At 44.9% G+C, this 20,126-nt stretch overlaps 2 protein-coding genes across 3 annotated transcripts; one reads left to right on the forward strand and one right to left on the reverse strand.

Annotated features, from left to right (window-relative positions):
* The first annotated feature begins 297 nt into the window (after positions 1–297).
* Positions 298–6,358, forward strand: LOC119228734 (uncharacterized). The gene is made up of 9 exons (XM_037488645.2): positions 298–387; positions 484–513; positions 720–879; positions 952–1,097; positions 1,369–1,486; positions 2,037–2,720; positions 3,882–4,030; positions 4,112–4,229; positions 4,548–6,358. The coding sequence occupies exons 3-9, from the start codon at positions 735–737 to the stop codon at positions 4,970–4,972; spliced, it is 1,785 nt and encodes a 594-aa protein (XP_037344542.2). The 5' UTR covers positions 298–387; positions 484–513; positions 720–734; the 3' UTR covers positions 4,973–6,358.
* Positions 6,359–6,542: 184 nt separating this feature from the next.
* Positions 6,543–20,078, reverse strand: tpp2 (tripeptidyl peptidase 2). 2 transcript variants are annotated; one of them, XM_037488623.2, is made up of 29 exons: positions 19,846–20,078; positions 18,964–19,092; positions 18,659–18,754; positions 18,385–18,489; positions 18,136–18,260; positions 17,871–18,034; positions 16,308–16,462; positions 16,139–16,215; positions 15,852–15,979; positions 15,200–15,448; positions 14,993–15,108; positions 14,735–14,906; positions 14,477–14,634; positions 14,306–14,382; positions 14,097–14,203; positions 13,867–14,021; positions 13,588–13,704; positions 13,404–13,504; positions 13,211–13,307; positions 12,984–13,121; positions 12,630–12,874; positions 11,707–11,785; positions 10,438–10,476; positions 9,856–10,007; positions 9,660–9,756; positions 9,410–9,540; positions 8,198–8,489; positions 7,906–8,025; positions 6,543–7,801 (listed from the first exon to the last, which is right to left on the reverse strand). In XM_037488623.2, exons 1-29 carry the CDS (start codon positions 20,008–20,010, stop codon positions 7,712–7,714), a joined length of 3,876 nt encoding a protein of 1,291 aa, XP_037344520.2. In that variant the 5' UTR covers positions 20,011–20,078; the 3' UTR covers positions 6,543–7,711. The 2 variants fall into 2 exon arrangements, with proteins under 2 accessions (XP_037344520.2, XP_037344529.2); XM_037488632.2 differs by lacking the exon at positions 10,438–10,476 and having other exon boundaries at positions 19,846–20,077.
* Between the last annotated feature and the right edge of the window lie 48 nt (positions 20,079–20,126).

A 20,126-nucleotide genomic window follows, 5' to 3' on the forward strand; every position in this document is an offset into this window, starting at 1 on the left:
CAGGTTTAGTATTACTTCATATTATACCATTTCAAATGATATCCAGTATGAGCTTACAGACTGTGACGGATTCCATGGAGCAGCAGCAGAGAAGTCCGTACGTGACGCTGGAAGCGGAGATACATGCCTGCTGGTATCATGATCTTCTCGTCATTTTGGCTTCCTTACAGTCTCGTTTTTGTTATTGCTGTTTGCATGTGTGTGTATACGTGCGTGCTAATATTATATGTTGCTTGTATTCATTTGGGCACGGCTCTAAAAATACTCTTGTGCCCTTGTGATGGTGATGGGTGTGACCAACAGGATGCTATAACCTCAAAGTCAGAGGTGCCCAGATGCAGTCGGATTGCTTCTCAGATCCTTCACAGGGAAACCAAGCAGAAGCAGGTAGGTCAAAGATGACGGCTTCCAAAAGTGAACCTTTCCTTGTATTTACCAAATCTATGTTAATCTAGAATCTGCATGCTTGCTTTGCCTATATAGGTGGCTAAATTGAAGGACCGCAAATAAAAGGTAAATATAAAACAAAATCAACAATTTTATAAACACAGCAGAATTACTTACCAGTAAGAAAAATGGTTTAAAAATCTTGTATAATCTTGTAAACCTTCTATAGGTCTTGTTTTAATAGTAATGATTTTACTATTATTTCAACAAAAAGTATAAGTAAAGAAAAGATGAATTGAAGCTTAATCTGTAAATCTCTTTAAATTCAACAGTAAACAGGATTTCAAATGGAGACTTCGTCCACACACCTTTTGGGGGAACCCCATTACAGCAGAAATAGAGAGGAGGAGGAGGAAGAGGAAGAAGAGGAGGAAGAGGAGGATGAGGAGGATGAGAAGGATGGTGTTGAAGAAGATAAAGAAGAAGTGAAAGGTAAGAAAAAGGATACAAGAAAAAGCAGGATCTAAAACCTCTACAAACGCTGAAAGACTTTGTCTCACTCAGATGAGTCAGCCTCCGAGAAGCTACGCAGCCCGGGCTGGTCTCCGGGCTTCTACTTCAGATCCGACAGGGAGGTCTACTACTATGCCGGCCAGGAGATTTTCATCGACGGGGTCCTAGACTGCTATGCAGGCACCGTATGGCCAGGGGTGAGTAAGCCCCTTGTTTGGAAATTTGCTGGCTTATTTTCCAGACCATGACGCAGAATACCCGTCTGCTCTGTTTAGACTGAAGAGAGTATCACATATTGACACATTGCACACACACTGTCTACTTATTCATCTAGAAACACCTTGTCGGTGGATGCTGATCTGAACCTTTGCTCCATATTCAACCTGCTCCAGTGACCCTTCAGTTGCCCAAATCCTAACACAGCACATAATGCCTCCTGACATTCAAAGTTGGCTTTGCTGCCCTCAGGCTCTGGCTCTCTGTCACTACCTGGACACTCATCGTGAACAGCTGAGTCTTGTGGACAAGGCGGTCCTGGAGATGGGAGCAGGAACTGGCCTCCTGTCTGTGGTGGCAGCGCTCCTTGGTAAGACGTTAAACATGCACGTACAACCTTATTTGTCTTTTGTTTCAGAGAACAAGTAAGGGGAAAAAAACAGCAATATGGCTCTTCAACGCGTGCCTTGAAAACAGTATTTGGTTTCAACCCTTTAAAGCAGAACTTAATTGAGTATTACCGAACCTAAGCAGTGTCCCGGACAAACATGTCATTTTGTGGTAAAACCAAAGTTGTTATCGTTTCTAGGCAGTGGAACCACAGGGAGGCAATATCCTGCCCTTTACAACATTTGCACATTATATATATATATATTCTCAGTTCCAGATGGCATGAATCCATCATTGCCGTTTTCTCTCCATTAGCTAAGCACTCAAAGATGTCCTGACACTCTTTCAATGGAAGCCCTCCATTACATAACCATTTAATCAAAGACGTGATGCAGAACATCAAGCTGAAAAAGACAAATAAATCTGCAGCTTCGTTAAAACTACATTTACACACTACAAACTCCCGAACAGAGATCACCAGTGTGCTTGTTTATTAGCTAACGTGATGCCAGATGTCGTGTTTTCTTCAGGAGCCTCAGTCACAGCCACAGACCTTCCTGAGGTGTTGGGTAAACTCCGGGCCAATGTGATGAGGAACACCAGGGGTCGCTGCAGATTCTCTCCCCAGGTGGCAGCTCTGTCCTGGGGCCAGGACCTGGAGAGCACCTTCCCTGCATCCGTCTACCGGTATGACTACGTGCTGGCAGCTGACGTGGTCTACCATCACGACTACCTGGACCAGCTCCTGGACGCCATGAAGCATTTCTGCCAACCGGGAACCAAAGTGATCTGGGCCAACAAGGTGAGGTTCGAGAATGATCTGACTTTCACGGAGAACTTTAAGAAGGCTTTTCACACAAGTCTGCTGGTCGAACACGGAGAGATGAAGATTTTCATGGCAACATGCAAGGAAGAAGAGGGAGAAGGGGATCTGGAAACACAAGATTTGACGAGTGAGGAGGAGGAAGAAAATGAGGAGGAGGGGGAGGACGAGGAGGAGGAGAGCAATAAAGAGCTTGTGGCGGAAAAACACAATGACATTGATCTTCATAATGTCAATACAGAAAGTAGAAGAAGAACAGAAGAACCCATTGTGTTAGAGCCTGTAAGAGAAGACAAGGAAGAAACAAACAAGCATGAGTCGGATTGTGAGGAAGAGATAGAGGTAGAAGAGGATGAGGAGACGGAGACGGACGGAGAGGAAGAAATAGCAGGTGAGTCCACCATGTCACTACTTTCATTTTATTTTATTTGGACAAATATACAGTATAGAGATGAACAATTTTCCAAAGCAACGTGGGCCTGCCACAGCGTTCACGGCTGGCAGAGAATAAGCTATTGATGTGTGGCCGGGAATCCTGAAAGGCTGAAATGTAGGAAGCTGATCTTCAAGCAAAGCCACTGACACAGCTGGTCGGCTGCGAGAGGGGTAAAGCTGCAGGAGGGCGAGCACAGTCTCACACAAAGAAAAGATGGTTAGCAAAGAAGCAGGCCAACAAACGAGAAGCAAAACTTGAAATAAACTCCCCCGGCTGCTTGAGACAGATGTACGTCCGAGAAGATGAAAGGATTAATGGCAGCCATGTGACCCGAGGGAGGCGATGAGCGGATTGAAGGCAGGTTTGAGCGGTGACATAGAGAGGGACACACACACACACACACACACACACACACACACACAAAGGCAAGCCAGGAACCTGGAGGAGTGAGAAGTACAAGGAGCCGTCAGGGGAACAGCCATGACAGACGGGTGCTGTGACCGGGCCTCATGGAGCTGCTACAATAGCTGCACACTCTTACTATTGTTTCAAATTGAATGAGCTTTGATGCAAATCACAATTTGACTAACCTTCATTTATTTTAGTGAGGCAGTGAAAATCAAGACCTGCACAAATAAACTCCAAGCTAGATGGTGTGCTAAGATATCACTAACTTACCACAACAAGTGAGGAAACCACCAACCGAGGCCGTGTTTTTCACAGGTTATGATGGAGAGAACTGTTTAATACAAATGATTTGAACGGTTGTCTTGGTTTGGCAGCTTACTCTTCAGTTAAAAAGCTGCTGTGGGGCTTCTTATAATATCTGGCAAGATTAGTAATAAACAGAACATCTTAGAATTGAGATGCGACACACCCAAAGTGTGCTAAAGCTAAAACCTTTGAGATCTGTTGTCCGTACAAGCAGAGGGCCGATGTACTTCTTCCACGGTGTGATGCTCCTGAACTTACTTGATGTGCATTTTTTTTCATTGCATCATATCAAGCTGCAGGCTCGTCAGATTTTCTTTTAATCTTGTGCTTGACTTGCATATTTTGGCATCGTGTGAGATTTATTTCTATGTTCTAATTCAATTCTCAACAATCACCTTCCAGACATCAAAGCAGATGAACAGCAGGACAGAACTCCAGCCTGGGTTCCCAGTATCCACTCCCGCTTTGGTAGGGATGTCTACCACTACGTGGGACACGACATACTTATTCACGAGTCCATAGACTCCTACGGAGCAGTGATGTGGCCAGCTGTGAGTGCTGCTGAAAAGGTCATTACAGTTTTAAACTGTTTTTTTCCCTCAAGATTATTTAGAGATGTCTTTTCCGTGCAGGCGTTGGCCCTGTGCTCCTTCCTGGACAACAACAGGACGAAGGTGAACATGCAGGGAAAGGAGGTGCTGGAGCTCGGAGCAGGAACTGGACTGGTGACCATCGTGGCCAGTCTGCTGGGTGAGCGCTGTCACGTTTAATTCACCCAATGAGCACAAACAGGGAGTAACCGTGACACGATAAACAGACCTTTTACACAAAACACGAGGTGTCGATGTGCAAATGACACACGCGCACACGCACGCATGCACACACACACGCATGCACACACACACAATTGCCTGATTTCTTTGTTACCAACTGCAGAATAAATGTCATTGGATGCATTTCCCACAGTTGTTTGAACTGCATTTGCACGCAAGAAACCCCTGAACAAAATGTCTCCATATGTTACCTTTGTGGTAGTCAAATTGACATCAGTTTTCGTGTTTTCTTCAGGAGCCTCAGTCACAGCCACAGACCTTCCTGAGGTGTTGGGTAACCTCCGGGCCAATGTGATGAGGAACACCAGGGGTCGCTGCAGATTCTCTCCCCAGGTGGCATCTCTGTCCTGGGGCCAGGACCTGGAGAGCACCTACCCTGCATCCGTCTACCGGTATGACTACGTGCTGGCAGCTGACGTGGTCTACCATCACGACTACCTGGACCAGCTCCTGGACGCCATGAAGCATTTCTGCCAACCGGGAACCAAAGTGATCTGGGCCAACAAGGTGAGGTTCGAGAATGATCTGACTTTCACGGAGAACTTTAAGAAGGCTTTTCACACGAGTCTGCTGGTCGAACACGGAGAGATGAAGATCTTCATGGCAACATGCAAGCAGAAAGAAGGAGAAAGGGATCTGGAAACAAGATCGGATGGTTGAGGAGGAAGACGAGGAGAGCAGTAAAATGCTATAAAAAGACTTCATGGCGGCATGTAGGGAGGGAGAGATAGAATCGTATGGGTAGATAACTCTACAACCCCTATGGGCTCAGAGTGCTTAGTCACAGCTTCTGTTTAAAGTGTTTACACTCACATCACGCTCTCGAAGGTCAAAGGGCGAGTGCCTGATCGCAATTATCGCGAGCAAGGAGGATCGGTGGCATGTCGTTGCGTGAGTGGGCGAGTAAGTGAGGGTTCCCTTCCGTGTGTGTCCACAGCTAATGTCCCATCACGCTGCAGCAAACACTCTAGAGCCTGTGCACGCTTTCGACGTGTTGCTGGACAAACACTGGCACACCTATTACAAATACACAGTCAAATCAAGAGTAACATCATCCACGCAAAGATCAGAAAACATCAAATTATTTTAAATATTTTATTATTCAGTGTTGTTTTCCTTGTTTGTGACATATCTCCATGTGAACACAAAAAAGTGTGATAGCTTGAGTCTTTCCCACATCAGGAAAAATGGGTAAAAAATAATAAGAGCGTCCAACCTTGTTTCATGACATTCTGTAAGATATTGGCAATTACCACATTGTAGGACTACAAATATAAACACTCAACATCCAGCAGAAGCAACGGATAAGAGCGGTCCGTCTGGTGCCAGAAACAGGCGCTACAGTGAACGTTAAGGCCATTTTCAGAGAGACTGTCATCAGCTTACTGTCGACATCTGCCCGAAACCCAACGCGGGAACAGAGGAGAAATAGAGGGACGAAGGCGCAGGAACCAACAGAAGATACACACCAGGTGTGTGCAAGCGCGAGCTAAAAACAGAAGGACGAGGTGACCTCTTCAGAACCGTTAACCGTTCTGTCGTCGGGATAGATTGTCTACTCGTATGAGGGGGGAAAGGCCTCGGCTTATAATCAGCTGCTCGTTAGGTTTTCTGTATTCTTTATGAAGAGACTGACTTTCAACTTTCAGGTAGTGCGTTTCATTATGACTGCGGTTGTGGTTTAAGCATTTTTAATCAACAGGGTAAACACACTACCCCGATTATCTTGTTTTGATGAAATATTGCTTAGGATTCATACTTGTAAATACGCTTACACCACCTCAACTCCGTCAGACTGCACACACGAAAAGAAAGTTGAAGTAATAAAGACTTCCAACTTTGCCATTGAATGTTCATTTAGAAGCTAATCACGCAAAGTAAAAAGATGATTGCTAAAGGTTTTAAGGGGCTTTAATGCAAACTTGGTGTTATGGACATTTTGAAACCATTATGTTGATAAACGGTTCTATGAAAAACTCCGTAATAAAGACTCTAGATAACACATGTAGGACGGTTATCTCAGTAAAAAAAACAATAAAACTTACAAAAGCACTGGGATTGTCCTTTAAGGTAAATAAGGTTAATGTGGTCCGATGTTAATGCATCTGACAAAAAGAAAAAAATATAATCAAACGCCTCATTTCGGTTCCGTTGGGCAAAAAGTTCATGAACACAATATGCTTAAAAGTAACACACTAAGTTTTACACACACACAACAGTTTTGGATTACCCCCTCCAAATCTTTTTCCGGGTTAAAAAAAAAAAAAAAAATCTAAAATTGAAACAAACTAAAATCCGCTATTGTTTTTGTTACATCTTAAGACATGCATATATGCAAAATACATCAGCTCCAATAATATTTGCACTATAGACCTATTGCATCTTAATGTTTGTATGTTATGTGCGTATGTACATTATTGTATGTACAAAGGCAACATTTTCACTGTTGCAGAGAAACATCCAATACTGGGTGAACATTTAAACACTAAAAACTAAACATCCTTCCGCTGCCCACAACTGCATCTCTCACGGTAGAAGTTGGATTTTCCGCTCGTTGCTGTGTGGAGCGGCGAGCACCTCTGGAGGTAAGCCGAGGCTGAGCCGGTGCGTTTTTAGGCTTCCTATTACACGGCTCGTCTCTGGCATACAGCGCACAGGCTTTGGACACACATTTGACACCAAATGCCAGTGGGAGAAAACGCCTGCAAGAGGGCCTCGCATTGTCATCCCACCAGAAAAAAGGTCCGGTAGATGAAGGAAGGCACCTCAACACTGTTCTGTGTACATCAATCAAAGTCTAACAACACAGACAAGACTAAATATGAACTTTTATCAACCTGGTCTGCCTGGAACAATAAAAAGAGTCTGAGTTCTGTATCCCTTTCAAGTCGGAGACCCTGTGCGCCCCCGTATGTCCGAACATCACGCAGCAGCAAGTCCTCACTGAAGTATCAAAACAATCAGATACGGCTGTTTCTGCTCTTCATTTGTTTGAGGAAATGGGGACCCAACTTTCCTGGAGTCCGCACTGGCCCTCTTACAGTATTTACATAAAATAATGAGGTTTTTGTGAAGTGAAGCCCAGACAGCTGAGGATGAGTGCAGACGTGAAAAGCTTCCAAATGTGTAGATGACACCAAAAATGAAGGACAACACCCAATACAAAAGTAGTCAGTGATAACTAGAGGCTGTCAAACGTGTAATGCATTTAAAAAAAAAAACTAATTCAACAGAATAATTGGGGATTTTTTCTGTTGGTGGCATTAAAATGAACAGTAATGCCACATGGTCTGCAGAGCTGTAGGACAGGACAGATGCCACATCATGTGACCCTGAGGGACATGATATCCAATTAACCATGTACGGCCATGCTGCTCGTGCTGCATGCATGTGATGTGTCTAGAAAAGCGTGTATTCTGCGGGGTACATGACTGGGAGCCAGTTCTCACTGAAGGTGGCACAGTGTGTCCACTGAAGGTGTTGCATAAGCTGTAAAACAAAAAACAACAACAAGTGATTTAAAAAGGAAACATGAGTCTTCGGAGAGGAGGCAGCTGACAGTGTCTGGTAAATATGTTGGACAGCTCCCATACCTGAATGCAGTTCTTCATGTTGTCTTTGCTGGGCTTCTCCTCCACCATCTTTGAGGCGTACTTTAAGGCTCGGCCGTACATCTTGTTCACCAGAGCGTGTTTGTATGAAAACATCAACACCTAAGCAACGCAAAAGATATGAAAGAAATTATATACATGGTCGACATTCATCTAATTTATACAAAGTAGCACTTTCACTCCAGAACCGGTGTAGAGAAGTACCGAGAGACAGATTGTTGTTCACACTGAGGCACTAACATGGTTTTTGATTTTCTAAAAACATCTGGTTCACCTTGGAGTCCGTTAGCTCCGCCCACTTCTGCACCTCCCAAAACGTATCCGTCAGATCTTTAACCACAATGTGCGAGGTGTCGCCAGAACTGCTGGCCACCTCTTCCTCAGCCTCCTCCTCCTCCTTGTCCTTGTCGTCCTCCTCCTGCTGCTGCTGCTCTCCCGCTACCTGTCCCGTGGAGATGGCACCGGCGCCATCCTGCGGCACTGGGGGCAGCAGCAGCTGGTCGGCCAGAGCGCAGCCCTTCCTGCAGAGCGCGTCGAGCAGAGACGACTTCTGCTTCTCCATGTCCCTGAGACACAGACAGTTAAGAGGACAGCTCACAATCGAGGCCTCCAGCTTGAGCATTTTTCTTTAAATGGGACGATCTACTCGGGGGCTTTACAGCAGAAGGTGAGCCACCCGAAAAACAGAGACCACTTCAGCTGACATCTTAAAATAATCAAAGACTTTTGTTAAAAAAAGATCAAAAAAGATCACAACAAAAATGTACACATAGCCAACATTGAACACTGGCCACAAGGGACTGGACGTAAATGTAAACAAACTCACCAATACGTTTATCATACATTTACTAACATAATTTACTGGTCACACCAAGCTACTAAAAGGCTATACCAGCAAAACCCCCAAAGTGTGCATTGAATAGAACTCTCTATTTTTTTAAATCCTATATTCCTCTAGTTTATATTCTTATTATAGTGTACCTTCAACTTATAATCTGTTCAAATTACATTTTACATTTTCCTGCATTTGTCTTGTTGTCCATTGTCTTGCACCAACTGCCAAAGTATTTTACACACAGTAATGTGTGTAAAAGTAATTTGGCAATAAATGTTCCCAATTAGAGAGTTATGTGTTTATCCCTTATTTCATTTAACTTTTCCTTTTGAATTTCTTCTTTCAAAACCGTGTAGTTTATTGTGGAACCCTAACCATCTTGATCAGGATGTGCTGGGATATTAGTGGTTTGGCCAAACTATTTATACCGTATCTATGGGTTCACGTTTAAAAAATAAAATATTTATTTTAAAGGGAAATCAAACTGCAGTAATTGTAGAATTTTTAAATATCCCATGTCTGTAATGTTCATCACAGTCAAAGGCTCTTCTACACTTCATTTTCTGTGTGGATAAACAATGTTTCTCCTTCTCTTCTACCCCTTTACCAACAATCATCATCGTTCTCCTATCAATACTGTGCACGACCTACGTCTTGATAGAGGCGGCATCGGGCCGAGGGTCCGTCTTCATGGTGAGGTAAACGGCCAGGGCCGTCTGGTCGATGTGGGATATGACCATTTCGGCGGCTGATGCCACCTCTTTGAGACGCTTCACACGCTCCTGAACAACAGAAGGTGTAGAAAGAAAAAAAAAACTAAGCTGCTGAATACTTAAATGCACCATCAGAGAGTTCCTTCCTCCATTCGCGCCTGGTGTCTCTCCCCGGAATGAGGCGTTACCTTTTCAGAGTCCAGCTGGTGAAGTCTTTGCACATGCAGCGGGAGGTAGTCCAGGTAGTTCTCCTTGAGTTCATCATAGATGGTGCTTGAGTCCAACCTGAACAGCATAGAAACATGACGATTTGTCTGATGAGCCATAAAAGAATATTAAAAAGGAAAAGTGTGGCTAAGAAAAGTTAAAAGTTACTGTGCACACTTTGTCATCCACTGAATCTTTAAGTCCCTCAGAGCTTCAGCAAACTCCTCGTTCACATCTTTCTCTTTGTCCCCCTCCTTGTCCTTCTCCTTCCCTCCATTTTTGGATTTGTTGGGAGCAGGAATTAAGTGGTAGACAACTGGCACGATATCCTGTATGAATACCAAAAAAAACATATCAGTACAAAAATAATGCATAGAATAAAAGACCTCTTCTGCAACTCTGAATCAGAATTCCAAATTCTCCCTCTCTTCCAACCATTGTCCCGTGACTCCAAACGTCTTTAAGTTGTGTTAAGAAAAATGGCATATGAATACATGTGCCATAGATACAAGTTTGAATTGATGCTCGTTATCAATGTGCAATTGATATAGGTATTATTAATTTGAACTGACCACCAGAAAAACTTACTAAATGAAAGTCCTATTATGACCAATTGCATACTTCAATACAGCAGTGATGACATGCTTCGACATAATTAATGAGGATGTAACAGATTACATCTGAAGGTAAGCAATAAGCCATTTCTTCATGGTAGGAGAGCGGTGGACGCTCTGCTGTAGTTTCTAGCTCATCCAGTACCTTTTTAAACTTCCCTTGTCGTTTTGCAGAGGCCTGCCCCTGGTGGTCAGAATAACACACAGTAAGGAGGAGACAACAAAAACATAACAAAAAGGATTCGCTCTCTTTTTTTCTTCTTTCATCCTCACTCAGAGTTGAATCCACCTACCTGTCATGCTTTAAAAAAAATGCTACAGATTTCTGCACACGACACTATAGAAATGTTTCACAGTGAATCTTTGTATCTATGCGTCACATTTAAAACAATGAAACATCTTCAGGAGTGCAATGTGAAACAAAATGCTGAAGTTTGACAAGACATTGGCATTAGAGCTGTCCGACCAGAACGTCCAGCCAAAGACACACAGAGCTGTTACTAAACAAAAAGAATTTGGACGTGTGCGATGAGACAACCCTCAAGCAGTCAAGATGGAAAACCTACAGCCCACAGAGAAGCTCTAGAAATGACGCATTTGCGGTTGTATTTCACGCATCACAGTGGGTACAAAAAGTTTGTTATTCCCTTCAAATAATAATTTAAGTAAGCAGCACATAGGATGGTCAGATGGATTAAATTTACAAGAAGACATTTAACTGTTTAGAATATTGGCTTCTTGAGACAAAAAAGGTCTCTCAGAGTAATGTTTAAAAGAAATGATCAATATAATATTGGGGCCAAAATACCAGGCATTGTAACTGTACTTGCACTGAAACAAATACTGTTTTCTTTTTAATCATAATATTCTCATTTTCTAATTAAAATTAGAGTCCCAGAGATTAACCACTTATTTTGACCGTGTTAGCGACTATAGGATCCTACTAATCAGCAATGTAACGAAACAGGGAAATAGCCAGATCCAGTGTGTTGTAATCTGAGGTAACAAATTGAGCATGAGCAAATTGGGTTTTTGGACTAACAGGAAAAGCATGGACAAAAGCAAAAGAGAAAAAAAAAAACAATTTAAGAAGCAACGCACACCAGAGTCGAATTAGCGCTGAAGGTGATGACAAACATGATAAAAGAGGAAGCAACAAGCATGGGAGCACTGGTCTTAAACCCAGATCCTCAGGACAACAAGTACATCATACATGTACAGTTTCACATTAGGCCAAGCTAAATAGCACATTGGTCATAACCAGACAGCCACCATATTGTAGTTTATTATATGTTCACCTAACGATATGTCCTTCACTACAGGAGAGGAAAGACTACCACAACTTCAGATCCCGAGCAGCAGGACTGACTATTATTTTAGAGGATGGAGGGTAACAACAAATAAGGCCACTCACTGCTTTCTTTCCATACTCGCTCTTGGGGACAACCAGAGAGCCTGAAAGATAGCCTCCTGGACTCGTCCCCTTTGGGATCCTGTGGGGAAAAGAAAAATAGAGAAAGCAAGCAATAGATAGGATTAACATGGGAACATTAAACTTCATTTGATCACATATTTCCAGCAGTGGTCCAACCTTTGAGCACCCGGAGTACAGATTCCCAGACTTTCTTATAGGTGAACTAATGAGCACAAGCATGAAGCAAGAAGACAACACTGCCTCATATTTGATCCATGATATTAGGGCTGCAACAACGAATCGCTGAAATCGATTATTAAAAGCGTTGGCAACGAATTTTATTATCGATCCGTTGTGTCGCGCGACTATTATGTTTGAGTATTAAAAAAAAGTTGAGCGCGCCGCGCAGAGCTGAGAAAAAAAAAAGTTGAGCGCTCGCGGGGGGGGGGGGGGGTGCTGGCGCTTTTCTTTGCAGCGCCAGTCTCATCTTTTTCCGTTCTAATCGCCGCGCTCGACTTCAAGGTGTAACCTTTATTATTGTTCGGTCTGAAACGGCGCGCCCAGTGACGGGTGGTGCAGCAATATTGTTGTCCGGGTGGAAGTCGAGAGAAAGGTCGGTCCGGGAGGGGCTTTGAATTTCGGGAGTCTGATTGTAAGATATGCAAAAGCGACATGGCCTGGCACGGTAGCACCACGGCGATGATTCAGCACCTTAAACCGAAACATGTTGGAAAAATCTAATCTAAATATTTTTTGTGCCTAATCTATTTAATTTGGCAGCTGTAAAGTATACATCATGCAATGTGTGTTTTTTGTGTTAGTCCATTTTATTTGCTTACTTAGGGATGTTCAAGGAGCAATCTGTTTGTGCAGTTGTAATGTCCCACAACTCAAATGAAAAGGCTTTCGCCGAATGGACTCACTTGTCGTCGGGCAGGGCTGTGACGTAGAAGGGCTGCGTAGCCCCTGGGCACAAGGTGACAGTGTTTGCCTTCTTCTTGGCCATCAGGGCGGCACGGTGCGATTCGTAGACGTCCAGGCTGAGCGTGGTGGACAGACGATGAGACACCACAAACGGTAGGTCCTTCAGGCGCTCCAGTTCGCTGGACTGCTCGTGGCGGACCTGCAGACGCACACTGTAGTCCCCCTTCTCCAGCTTCAGAGAGTACTGTAGAGGTGAAAACAGACAGCCGGGATTGGTGTTAAATACGTAAAAACCTGCCAAAGATAAAGGATGTCCTCTTCAGGGGTCGAGCTCTTAATGTGGCCAAGAGTACCTGGTGTGGATAAGCATCCCCTGAGCCCAGTAGTCTCTTGTTCTGATCAAACAGCATCCAGAGCTGACTGTCAAACTCGGACTCGTACAGCAGCTCACACAGCATGGGGCAGCTGGGGGTGACCTCGCCACTCTTGGGCTGAGAATAGAGCAGAAAAAGACTATATACATGCGTGGCAAACCGGGCTGAAAAATATGCCGTTCCAGTGCCGACGGTGTGGGTTGTACCTGGTGAAAGCTGTAGGTGAGGACAAGCTCGTACAGTTGTCTGTTGTTAGGCAGAACGTCCCTCTGTCCCAGCGCTTTGATCTTTGAATTTAAGGGCCTAGAACAACAACAACGACGAGGAGAATCACTCAATGACCTGCACATGCACGTATGCGTGTGTGTGTGTGTGTGTGTGTATTTTGCGTCCAGTTACCTGAGAGGCTGAACCCAAGACTTGAGGGTAATAGTGGGGGACACCTCCTCGTACCTCAGAGGCGACGACACATCAAAACTCGTCACTCCTTCTGAGGCGTGCTACGTGGAGACAAATGACAAGTCACGCACAGAGAACGAAGAGCGCTCTGGCCCAGGTTTACCCGTTCGTGTTGTCTCCTCACTATGTGCAGTGGTGCAGGGGAAGTGTTGAGTCCATGGAACGAGATGCTGTAGTCCACTGTGACATCGCCCAGACTCGCCCACCAGCGGGCAATGCAGAACTCGACTATCTTTCCTGACTGGAGACAAGAAGCGTGTCGAAATGAGTCCACTGTCATGTTATCTATTATGCACCTACAGAATGAAGTGACTTCCATTACAGATACTTGCGGCTTTTATTTTTCTTTTAAAAAAGGTGACTCCTGAACAATTGAGTGTGTATTATAATAAAATATACGTACCAGCACAGGGAAAGCCTCAGTAAGGGAGCCTCTTTCCAACAGAGAGGAAAACTTGTAGAACTCATTAGCTCTATACGCTCTCTGCTTGACCAGGTGCACCGCATGGAGGACGAACTTTGATGAGACGTCTCCCGAATGAGAGGTCAGTGTGATCTCTGCAGGAGAGACACAAGGAATTTAAAATCTGAAATAATATTCTTTACTGAACACTAGATCTCAAGCCCACCGACCTGCCCAGGAGGCTCCCTGAGGAACGGTGATGAAGTGGCGTCTGATCTGGCCAGGCCTGAAGTGGACGTCTGTGAAACCCACCTCCTGATTACGAGTGTCCGTCACTCTGTCAGATGAAAGAGACACAGCCGTCAGACACATTTAAACCTCTTGTGATGGTGACAGACAGAAATGGGGGGGAAAAAAAACATATGATGCAAGAACTTACTTGGTGGGGATAATGCATGTGATTGGGACTCTGAATAAGGGGCCACAGCTTGGTGCTGACGTATCATACCCGCAGACCTAAAAAATAAGTAGCACATGTTCAAAGTGTCCAGATTGGCATCAATAGACAAGGACCGGATTCTCTCTGTCCTGCTCTCCTGCCAGTCCCTACCTCTGTGTAGTGCACTCCCTCTCTCAGTCCCACAGGATCAACGCGTACATTCACATGGCGACACTGGTTCATAAGCTCTAGATGGGAGGGGCACTGGACCCATGGCGCGGCACATGTGAGCGCCAAGTGGAGCTGCAAGGAGATTCGCTCAGAGTTCCCTGCGGTGGCCATTAAGAGAAGACACATGGTGTATAAAAACTAGAAAACACTCAAGATGCCGTTGTTTTAAATGATTGTGCTTCCAAGTGTGACCAGTACCTGTGTTTTCCGGAAAGACGGGTTCAATTCCTACTCCGTGATCTGAGGGGGCAAGGACGTGGGCCGGGTCCCTGAGGTAGATGCCTCTTTGTGATCCCACACTTATTGAGAAGCCAAGGTGGCTTGTGGGTAAAGTGGCATGTTGAGTGAGGTAGTCTAATGCCTTGTCCACCTGAGAAGAAAGGGAGTATGTCACGGGATGGCACACAGAAACGTGCAAAGAAGTGGCCAAACAAAATGATTAGGTCTAAGAGTTACCTGGATTATTCCATGACCCTGTGCAAACACCTCAATGTCGTCAATCTTCAGAGCCGTGTGCTCCAGCGCTCTCCTCACCGCAGGAACAGAGGGACGGATCCCGCTCTGCTTCATTCCTTCAAAAGCACACAAAAACAAGACGCTGGAATCCGATTTGCATTTCCACAGGGTTAGGAGTTCCTGTGTCTAATATCAACCCGCACGCACCTGAGAGGATGAGTGCGATGCCGCCACAGGCATTAGGGGAGGACATGGACGTGCCGTTCATCAGCTGGGTACCGCGAAGAGTCCAGTTGGGTACGGAGGCGATGGCCCCGCCCGGCGCGCTGATGCTGACACCCAGGGCCCCGTCTGTGCTCGGGCCCCTGGATGACCAGGTGTACTGATTGGGAGGCAGCTTCTCCCTAAGAGAATACTCTGCCACCATCATGTCTGGAGTCACATACGCCCCAACTCCTGCGGAAAGAAGGGAGCAGGATTAAGGCAGCATGGAAAGAAAATCAATACAGACACTTTCAGCTGACAACATATTAGTCTGGTCTTTCAACCAGTACTGCAGATTCAATTATTAAACATACAGAATTTTAGCAAGGAGTTATTGATCATTAACAAACTGTTACTAACTGTAGAACAGTTCTGTTAATGACGCAGTGTATCCATGGCTACATGGCTCACTCAAACTTTATTTCAGACTTTGGGTCAGGACAGATTTTTCTGAAAATGTTGAGTTGTACATAGTAAAATAGATTTTTCTTTTTCATTTGTTTACACCAGGTTGCATGCAGTATCAAGTTGTAGACCAAGAATTATTAAGTGATTGGAGGTTTAATGAAAATCCTCAAGTCCTCAGTGAATGTACCTATGACACTGCTGGTGGTTCCCCCGGGGCAGCCGACAGTGGAGAGGCACGGCCCGTTGTTTCCTGCACTAGAAACGAATATGACATTGTGCTTCTGCGTGGCCTCTGTGATCACCTCACAAATCCTCCTGAAAGACAGATTGACATCAAGTCAGACATGGTTGTGAAGCCCCTGCCCCAGTTTGGATACACATCAATGAATGGCTTTCATCACAGGCCTGGACACCTCATCTGCACACTTTCATTCGTGTTAACTGCAACTTAATATATGCTGTTGCAATACTTACCCCGTGTTGGGCCAGTGGGTAGCTTCTCCGTAGCTATAGTTAACCAGGTCACACTTGTAGTTGATGACTTCAATCATCTTTGAGTGACAAGAGAGAGAATCGAAAAAATGAAAGGGTGGAGCGGGAGAGGGGAAGCTTACGGCTAATTATATTTGTCTCAGCAGTATACCGCTCGGATGAGTCCTGTGCCCGTTTCCATGGTACTGAGGCGGGTGTCTCCAATCTTCAGGGCCAGGATTTGGGCACCGGGGGCCACACCGTTACGCTCCGGTTCCTCTGGGAAGTATCCGGCTGCAATGCTTGCCACATGTGTCCCATGAGCGCCTTTAAAAACACACAAACAAGTTGGAGTGGAGAATATGTAGTGGACTTGTACATACACTCACCGGCCACTTTATTAGGTACCCCATGCTAGTAACGGGTTGGACCCCCTTTTGCCTTCAGAAATGCCTCAATTCTTCGTGGCATAGATTCAACAAGGTGCTGGAAGCATTCCTCAGGGAGTTTGGTCCATATTGACATGATGGCATCACACAGTTGCCGCAGATTTGTCGGCTACACATCCATGATGCGAATCTCCCGTTCCACCACATCCCAAAGATGCTCTATTGGATTGAGATCTGGTGATTGTGGAGGCCATTTGAGTACAGCGAACTCATTGTCATGTTCAAGAAACCAGTCTGAGATGATTCCAGCTTTATGACATGGCGCTTTATCCTGCTGAAAGTAGCCATCAGAAGTTGGGTACATTGTGGTCATAAAGGGATGGACATGGTCAGCAACAATACTCAGGTAGGCTGTGGCGTTGCAACGATGCTCAATTGGTACCAAGGGGCCCAAAGAGTGCCAAGAAAATATTCCCCACACCATGACACCACCACCACCAGCCTGAACCGTTGATACAAGGCAGGATGGATCCATGCTTTCATGTTGTAGACGCCAAATTCTGACCCTACCATCCGAATGTCGCAGCAGAAATCGAGACTCATCAGACCAGGCAACGTTTTTCCAATCTTCTATTGTCCAATTTCGATGAGCTTGTGCAAATTGTAGCCTCAGTTTCCTGTTCTTAGCTGAAAGGAGTGGCACCCGGTGTGGTCTTCTGCTGCTGTAGCCCATCTGCCTCAAAGTTCGACGTACTGTGCGTTCAGAGATGCTCTTATGCCCACCTTGGTTGTAACGGGTGGTTATTTGAGTCACTGTTGCCCTTCTATCAGCTCGAACCAGTCTGGCCATTCTCCTCTGACCTCTGGCATCAACAAGGCATTTCCGCCCACAGAACTGCCGCTCACTGGATGTTTTTTCTTTTTCGGACCATTCTCTGTAAACCCTAGAGATGGTTGTGCGTGAAAATCCCAGTAGATTAGCAGTTTCTGAAATACTCAGACCAGCCCTTCTGGCACCAACAATCATGCCACGTTCAAAGTCACTCAAATCACCTTTCTTCCCCATACTGATGCTCGGTTTGAACTGCAGGAGATTGTCTTGACAATGTCTACATGCCTAAATGCACTGAGTTGCCGCCATGTGATTGGCTGCTTAGAAATTAAGTGTTAACGAGCAGTTGGACAGGTGTACCTAATAAAGTGGCCGGTGAGTGTATAATGCAGCCTTCACAGGTGACGGTGTAATAACCTAGTGTTATGCTGAACAGCTTTCTGTGCTAACTGACTGAATCTTATGAAGGCCTGGTTTTAGAGGGAATAGATGAATGTGCTTCGGGATAGCTCACCTCCACTGGTGACAATGCAGAGTGTGTTTCCCTCGTCGTAGATGTTAACAGAGTAGTTAAGCATCTCGGCATTTCCTAACGTGGCGTACTCTTGTGTCTCTTTGTAGGCGCTCAGCACTGTGCACTGGGACAAGTCTCCTTTCTCTAAAGTATCAACGACAGCCCTAACGACCACAAACAAGAATGATAAACATAGGAAGGTTGAAAAATAAAAATAAATTAAAAGATTACGTATGAAAAGGAACAAAAACGTATAATGCCTTGCCTCCATGTGACGCCATCGTGCCAAAGCACACAGTCATATACAGGACCAGGATCACTGTACTTCTTTTCCAACGATGCTAGCAACTCGGCCTGACTCTGCAGCTCTTCCCTCTGCAACTTCTCCACCTTGAGAGAGAAAGGAGGAGAATAACAGGAGGGAGAAAATAATTTTAAAAACCATCACAGTACAATTACTAGCAACTGCATGTAACGCTGACGGGTTGACAAAGAACTCGGGTCCGTGGGTGACCTGTGATGGTGTTGGGTGAGCGAGGTCAAACTCTTCTGTCTTCTGAGAAACTTCGGCCACTGCTGCTCGGTGCGGTGGGTCCCACATCTTCTCTTTTCGCTCTTTCTAGTAGATCAAGGGACAGCAAAAGTAATATGATAGCTCCACAGAGGATGGCAAGCCAAATGCTTTTCATTCATTGTATCTACAGAACAACATATATTATTGTTTTACTCATTTGGAATAAACCTATTGTGTTGTAGAAATCCAACACTGGAACGTCCTATCTTCCTACCTGCATTCTTTCTTTGAGAGCCTTAGGGAAGAACTCATAGCCATTTTTAACTCCAATGCGGTACTTCCCTGTTGGGTTGACCCAGGCAGGAGGGATCTGGAAGACATAAAAAGACAACGATAATATGAAGACAGAAACATAAAGTGTAGCTCTAATAATCTAGTCATGTATAATTCAATTTTTAAAAAGGTGCCATACTGGTTGAAAAAAAAAATGATGTAGGACAAATACATGTGTTGGAACACGTGAGAGCTGTTATTCATTTTGTTTTGTTTCTATTATTAGTATTTGGGGTGGCTACTGACCTTAAGTGTTCTACCAGAGAGGCCAAGGATCGTCCCATCTTTAGACTCGGCCACCGTGCTCATGTTTACGTCACCGCTGCCTGTTGTATCGATGATGTCGACGATCTTTGGCTTCCCCTCAGTTGTGACCTAAAGAAGCAGGAATGAATAAAATGATCAGGAACAGGAAAATCAATTAAGAAATTCATGGCAACAACGTTCATCGGGGACGACCGTCAGCTCAACTTGAATGTAATGTTAAATGATGCTGATCAGAAAATACCATTGTTATGCCTTGTAACAGAATTGTATGAATGAAGATTCTAGTTGATTACCTTTTTAAGAAAGGAGGTGAATGAAATGAAACGATTGACCTCAGGTTACTCCAACAATACGTAATTATAAGGAAATTAACTTAATAAATAATGATTATTTAATCAAATAATTACGGTGTGACTTGGCAATAACGTCAAGTTAAAACGTCTAACATCTAACCAATTGACCTCACGGCTCACTTCACCAGAACTAACCGATCGTGGGTGATTATTGCGGCCCGCTGTACGCACCTGGCAGGGAAACTGAAATGACTGATGACGGCCAACTGAGGCGGACAAATTCAACCGTTAGCTGTCAGGCTAACATGCTAGCAGATAGACCACCAAGCTAACCGTTAGAGCTCGTAAATGTGTTTAACACCGATACACAATTAGACAGCAGGAGAAAGTGCTTTCTATCCATTACTTTGTGTTAATTTGGTTGTCACACCAGCTATGTGTTCTTATCTGCCGTTGTGAGACAGTGTGCTAACTTAATTACAACTAACGTGAATCAGTGGGGCCTTTAGCATTGCTAGCTAGCAACAAGCTATGGAGTAGCTAACGTGAGGCAGCGGGTCAGATTTACCTGCATGCCGGGGGCCCCGGGATCCACGCCTGTGTCGAGGATGGCAATGAGCACCCCCCGGCCATCATACTCGGGGAACCTGGTAAGATAAGACACGGCACCCGTTTCTTTCTTGGGGAGCAGCCCGTGGAAGGGGAACGGTTCTTCGGTAGAATGAGCAGCCATGGTCAAAAGAGCGACAGTGAAAACAAAGCGGCGAAATGAGGAAGAGAGACACAGAGCGACAGAGACCCGGCGGAGAGCCTGTTTAAAGCGGCAGTGCAAGCCGACCCTCTGTAACC

Source organism: Pungitius pungitius, chromosome 4 (assembly GCF_949316345.1).
Source record: "Pungitius pungitius chromosome 4, fPunPun2.1, whole genome shotgun sequence".
Lineage (NCBI taxonomy): Eukaryota > Metazoa > Chordata > Actinopteri > Perciformes > Gasterosteidae > Pungitius > Pungitius pungitius.

What these genes read in the sequence shown, in the direction of transcription:
- tpp2 (XM_037488623.2), bottom strand. Translation starts at nt 20,010, where the DNA reads ATGGCTGCTCATTCTACCGAAGAACCGTTCCCCTTCCACGGGCTGCTC. An exon ending in CTGAGGCTTTCCCTGTGCTG is followed by an intron (nt 13,705 to 13,866) that starts GTACGTATATTT and finishes TCTTGTCTCCAG; the next exon opens with TCAGGAAAGATAGTCGAGTT. An exon ending in GCGAGTATGGAAAGAAAGCA is followed by an intron (nt 10,477 to 11,706) that starts GTGAGTGGCCTT and finishes TCTGACCACCAG; the next exon opens with GGGCAGGCCTCTGCAAAACG.
- LOC119228734 (XM_037488645.2), top strand. Translation starts at nt 735, where the DNA reads ATGGAGACTTCGTCCACACACCTTTTGGGGGAACCCCATTACAGCAGA. An exon ending in AGATAAAGAAGAAGTGAAAG is followed by an intron (nt 880 to 951) that starts GTAAGAAAAAGG and finishes TGTCTCACTCAG; the next exon opens with ATGAGTCAGCCTCCGAGAAG. An exon ending in CAGGCACCGTATGGCCAGGG is followed by an intron (nt 1,098 to 1,368) that starts GTGAGTAAGCCC and finishes TGCTGCCCTCAG; the next exon opens with GCTCTGGCTCTCTGTCACTA.